Source organism: Dipodomys spectabilis, unplaced genomic scaffold (genome assembly GCF_019054845.1).
Source record: "Dipodomys spectabilis isolate Male_0828 unplaced genomic scaffold, ASM1905484v1 ptg000051l, whole genome shotgun sequence".
Lineage (NCBI taxonomy): Eukaryota > Metazoa > Chordata > Mammalia > Rodentia > Heteromyidae > Dipodomys > Dipodomys spectabilis.
In genome coordinates this window covers 7032820-7038819 of record NW_024870728.1, presented here as the reverse complement: position 1 = coordinate 7038819, position 6000 = coordinate 7032820, and the positions used below count along the sequence as shown (strand labels likewise).

At 43.2% G+C, this 6000-nt stretch overlaps 1 protein-coding gene across 5 annotated transcripts in view; it reads right to left on the bottom strand.

The window, feature by feature from the left end:
• Positions 1 to 1052: 1052 nt before the first annotated feature.
• Positions 1053 to 6000, bottom strand: part of Dock10 (dedicator of cytokinesis 10) — a 164606-nt gene continuing 159658 nt past the window's right edge. For 4 of the 5 annotated variants that reach the window (XM_042679374.1, XM_042679377.1, XM_042679375.1 and 1 more), the window contains exons 54-57: positions 5452 to 5552; positions 5114 to 5252; positions 3926 to 4001; positions 1053 to 1840 (exon numbers count right to left, since the gene is read on the bottom strand). In XM_042679374.1, coding sequence (XP_042535308.1) covers positions 1779 to 1840; positions 3926 to 4001; positions 5114 to 5252; positions 5452 to 5552 — 378 coding nt within the window. In that variant the 3' untranslated portion in view covers positions 1053 to 1778. The remainder of the gene's footprint in view (positions 1841 to 3925; positions 4002 to 5113; positions 5253 to 5451; positions 5553 to 6000) is intronic. The other variant, XM_042679376.1, reaches the window with a different exon arrangement.

Genomic DNA, 6000 nt, shown 5'->3' with positions numbered 1-6000 from the left:
CAGTGGGTCTAAGAATCAGGAAAGCCTGCACACTAGATAGACTCTATTCCCAAGATTTTTGATTTGGATGGAAAAATATGCATTGAGGCATGCGTTCCCTGCTGATTCTTCAGCTGACCTGCTATCCACCATTAGACAGACATGAAAGGTTTGTCTAACTTCAGGTTCACCTAAGCCTATGGGCTCCAGGATGGGCTGATTTTAGGGAGAAGCCTAGCAGGTAGAAGTTGGTTAGGGTGTGGTATGCACTGTGGCCAGCCAGAAAGCACACGTACAAAGCTGGGTTTCATTTTAAGCAAATGATGCTGCAGTGGCCAGCAGTTGTGAGTCTTGGGACTACAACACCACAGAATGGAATTTGTCACTGAGAATCTATGATCTGCAAGATTACCAGGAAGCTGGGTAAGTTCGGGTCACGTATGGTAGTCGCTGGTAGACTGAGGTTCAATTAGGCTCCATCTCCTGTGCTTTGGAAGGAAGATGGTGCAGAATCTCTGAGCTGCTTTTACAGCTTTAACCTGAAAGTGTCATGGCCACTGGCTTCTACTTCATAATTCAGTGGGCATGCTGGGTCACATGTTCGTGCTAACTTCAAAGAGGCAGAAAAGGGCAATCCTAGCAGGAGTTTATAGAGCGAGGAAAATGGAAGATTTGTCAGCAGTCCTAGTAACCATCGCAATCCTTATGATCCTTGTTCAACGTGTTTTCCCCAAGTCATTCTAATACTATCCTACAAGTCATTCTAATACTATCCTAGCTTTGGGTTAAATTCATCTTTGGGAGGTTGAGGTTCTTCTCTGGCGTCTTGTAAGGTTTCTTGAATGGTGAGTATGGCAATGCCTTCAATAGCCCTTTAACCAGCCACTGTACTATTAACCCACCCACTCTTCAAGAGAAAATCAAGCTGGGCATGGTAGCAAATGCCTGTAATTCTAGCACTTGTGTGTGTGTGTGTAGGGGGAATACAGGGTGAGGGGGAGGAGGATCATGAATTCAAGACTAGCCTGGGCTATTTCTAAAGCCATAAATAAAATAAACAGGAAGAAACCAAATGCAAAGTAACCATATTTTTTATTTCTATTAACAACAACAAAATACCTCTATAATTTCACATCCCATTGCATTTAAAAGCACATATATTACAAATAAAGGAACTTCACAAACTTTGAAGATTAGTATATATGAACACTTTTTTTTACACATACACAAATATTTTAATATAACGGTATCTGAAATGTTATTCATATAATTTTAGTACTGTTGAAAGAACTAAAAACATTCTTTTAAATTTGGTAAAAACCATATATTGTACAATCTGCTATTTACATCTGAAATATCCTTAAATGTTACAAAAACATTCACTTTGACCTTTAAAATATGTGGACGGGGACTGGGTCTTGAACTCATTATATCCGACAGCAAAAAACGTGGGGTTTGCTCTTGAGCTGAACATTCAGTGGCATTTCATGGCAAATATTCAGCTTGACTTGATCAACACTGCTCCAAGAAAACAAAACCAAACCGAAGTCATAGGGAAAATGTGCAAATTCATAGGCTTGCAAAATTCTCAAGCTAGCGAGGTAAACAAAAATGTTAACGCCAGAAAAAACACGCACACACACAAAAACCTTCAAATAAATTAAATGTCTCTCTGTTGTCCCCGAGATGAGTGGCCAGTGGAGAGAATTCCTGGAGAGCTGCGTCTCGTTCTGCTGAGCTAAGCTCACACTTCGGCACTGGCGGAGTGGGAGATGGTGGGTGTGGCTGGCGTGGCCTTGCTAATTATACGAGTGCTGGGGTGCTCCACTCCGCGCTTTGCTAGGTCGTCCCTGCCCGTAATCTTAAGACAACACAAATCACATTAGGACAAAGAGGTTAGTGAGAGACCAGAGAGCTATTAAAACCCAGAACAGTAATTGTGTGTGTGTGTGTGTGTGTGTTCACGCACGTGCGTGCACGCCACTACTGAGGCTCAAACTCAATGTCTTATGCTCAAGCGAGGCTTTTTCGCTCAAGGCTGTATCTCTACTTTTGGAGTTTTTCTGGTTAAGTGGAGATGAGAGTCTCACAGACTTTTCTGCCCGGGCTGGCTTTGAACTGCAATCCTTAGGCTCAGTCTCCTGAGTAGCCAGGATTACAGGCATGAGCCATGGGCTCCCAGCTGGAAGAGTAGTTTTTTTTTTTCATCCCCAGGGGTGTCTGTCAAATTTAAAACACGTTTGTCAAAGTAGATCTGAAAATCTTCCCCAAGCCAGGTGCTAGTTATTACGGCAATCGTTAGATTAGCTTCGTTTTCTCTTTGACGATCAGATAGACATTTATAAAAGTTTCAGCGCTACTTATAACTGTGTTTAGGTAATTCTAAGAGTCATTCTACAAATTTATGTCCATTCATTTACTGTCAGAATCTATTGAAAAGGAAAGAGGAAACTGGAAACCTCATTTTCATGTTTGCATTAATGGAAATATACAGAAAAAAACCTAATCTTGACCTGATTTAACTGCAGAAAAGTATTTATGTCAAATAATGTCAAAATGATACTTTCTCTTAAGATCTATTAAGATAATGATATCTGAACACGGGAGCAACAGCAGAGATACTTAGTGACTAATTAAGGTTGTGGGTATGAAGATTCCCCCACGCCTTCTCATATTACAATGCTGAGACACAGCCATTAGCTTCCTGAGACACAGTACTCAGCATGAACACCAGAGGCTAGAGATACATTTTATGATCAATGCCACAGGCTCTTTACAAACATTTGCCTGATGATAATATTCTCAGAAACATCCAAGGCTGACGATCATATACCTCACATTCTTGGCACCCTATGGGAACGATTCTGGTCCTTTCTTTAGATTTTAAATTAGATCTCAGTGCCACAGCTAATTTCCTGAGGCTTCCAATCAGCGCACTGACTGCTGACACAGTCCAAGTGAGCTCCTGTGTTTATGTTTTCCTGCATACTTGCGTGCATTATTTTGGCCTTAGCCAAAGGAAGCGTTGTCTGTTGAGCAATTATGGTTGTCTCTATTGTCTTTTGCCAGTCCAAATGACTTGGTGTCCATACCTTCACTTTCTAGTGTTTATTTTCTCCCAGCCCATTCTCATCCTTCTTTCTGAAGAATTTTTCTACAAAAGGTGGCTGTAGACACTTCTAGCTAAGACTTTTCTGGAAACTCTTGGAGTGAATTGAATAATGATGTCTATGTTTCTATTTTTAGTTTTCTACTTTTCTGTCTATCAATTTAAATGGTTTCTGCTTTGTGAAGTTCACTGGCGAAGTTCTTACTCCATTTATTTTCTATATGTAGCTGCGTCCTGAGTCTATATGTTAATATTTAGGAAGGGAAAGGCATTGCTTGGGCTGGCCTCAAACCATGATCCTCAGATATTAGCCTCCTGAGTAGCTAGGATTACAGATGTGAGCCATCAGCCCCTGGCCAGATCTATTTATTTTACTGGATAATAAGCCTACACAATGCACCAGTTCTTCTTTTTGGGTCAGTTTCCAGGAAACAGAGAGCTACTTTTGACTTCTTTTAGAAGAAGTTTTCTGGAAGAGTTATTTTTCTCTCCTCTTTGTGCCTTCATATTTCTATTGTTGTTTTAGGACTTTAGAGTATAGCATAAATGATTTAGCACTTTGCTTTAGAAAGAAATTGAGTTCCAAAACATTTTAGAAGCTGATGGAATATGAATTTTCTTTTAAAACTGTGCTGTTAATTTTAGCTTTCATCATTCGGCTTTTCTTTTTCCATTGCCTATCTTAAAGTGGAAATAAAGTTGTTTCATAATTGAATCCAAGCTAACAGAGCAGCAGCAGCTTACTATAAAGGTGATGGGGGGAATAAAGAGCTGGGGAGAAGGGGGCGGACAGAAGGCCACGGAGGACAGAGTAGATGTAAGAAGAGGAAAACATACCACTCTTGCTCACAGTACTGAGGGACATGCTAGACACAGAGGAACAGAAGCTGTATAAACACGGACCTCGACAGAGCTGCCAGGAAAAAAAAAGAGAAAAGCATGTGTGCCAGAAGGTTCAAGGGTAGAAACCATCACAGCTGGAAACAAGCACACCTTCACCATGGTTCACTCCCCGCTCTTCCAGCCATTGTTCCCCTTGTGATTCATGATTTCATCCTTACCTCCCGGCATTTCCAGAGTGTTTTATTTCCCATTATGCCTCAATGATCCCTAACCATCACTACCTCTATGAGAAATGCTTTTTGGTAGGATTTCATCCTCTCTAACTATTTCTTTCTCTAGCTACTATCGAGAGTTAAAGAATAGGGAAGAAGAAGGAAAAGAAGAAGGAAAGCAAAACCTGTGGGGCATGCAATTAGAGCAACAGGTTCAATACTTGTCATGTTCTGTGAGTACTGTTATCTATGTTAGACCACTGAAGGAAAGGAAAGGCGGATGCCCTTGCATGAGTGAGTGGTATGTAGAAATACTACTAGAATAGTTCAGGTTCTGCCCCTCAACAATTCTGTAAAGGATACATCTAACTCCTGGAAGGGACCCTGGCTGGTGGAAGGTCCAGGTAGAGTGTGAGTGCATTGGATTTTTGGTTAAGGAAGTATGACTTGGCTTTCACTGATGTGATTTTTAGCAACCTCCCCTCCCCCTCTCCCTATTCTCCCAAGAGTGTGAATGGCCGTGCTTTGTGCAAACCGTATAGAACATGGTGGATTCAGGCCCAAGATCATGGGTAGTACCTTGCATGTGGGCTAGGGATTGTGTTTTAAACCCATGCATGCTAGGCAAAAATCTTGCAAGGACTACATCTGAGGCTCTTTTTGAGCATCGTGCGGAGACCCTTAGTGGCAGAGAGGTGGAACACCTATCCCATCCCGTGGAGTTGTGCAGGGGTGTTCTGAGGCGCTCCTGAACTACTTCAAGTTCTGCAGCGGCAGCTCTAAAACTACAGAGAGCATCGGGATTCTCTTCTGTAGATGTTTCTCTACTCTGATCTCCACTCTGAGCCAAGGATGCCTAGGTGGAGGATGAAAGGACAGTGATCTCTGCAGCAAGCAGAGACTCCCTCAGCCTTCCAGCACTGGGTGCTATCTAGCTCCTGATGGGGCACGCACGGTCAGGGAGGCTCACCTGCTCATTCATGACGGCAGACAGCTCACTGAGCATGTCCTTGTAATGAGAGCGCAATTCTTCCTGGTACTCCAGCTGGTCCTCCTTGATAAGGCGCTCATTCACGTCCAGAGCCTGCCCACAGGCATCTGCAAATTGCCTTTAGCAACAGTAGGAAACAGATTTAAAACTGATCTCGGGCAGAGGCGTTGTGTTCAGTCACTGTGAGGTCCAAGGTGGGCTGTGGGCAGACTCCCGCCACCTTGAAGAGGGTCAGTCGCAAGGCTTCCTGGGTAATTCTTGCTGCTCTGTGTGAAGGAGACTGAGGAAAGCATTCTAACAAACCAAGAGAATCTTACCTGAAGATCTCCTTCAAGAGCTTGACTTGGTTGTCAGGGTATTTCTTGGCATTTGTTTCTTCAAGGAAAGCGCGTGCGTAGGCCATTGGCCCAGCATTGACCTAGTGAGGAGAAGAGAATGGCTGAGGCTGCTTTCATGTCAAACGGATGCTCTCGCCACGTGTGATGCATGACCTGTGTGCGTTGTGTCTGGGTTGCTCTGGCTAGTCACCAAGGCACTAACAGGAGTGACAGAGCTCTGGACTTCCCTGTCACCTCTCTCTTTCTAGATCTTTCCCATGTGGTCATGCCTGCGCACTACTGCTCCTCTTTACTTGGTAGCTTTGCAAAGTAAGAGTCTCATGGATTTTTCTGCCTGGGCTAGCTTCGAACCTCAATGCTCAGCTTAAGTACACTCACTGGGTTTTAATCAGATGCTTACTGTACTAGTCGGCTTTCTTTTCCAGTAACATTAAACACATAACTATTTTGGAAAGTCATTCTACAGGGTTGAGGGGCCCGAGCCGGGGAATCCAGGCCACTGTGTGCCACTTGACAGCCTAGCCTCGA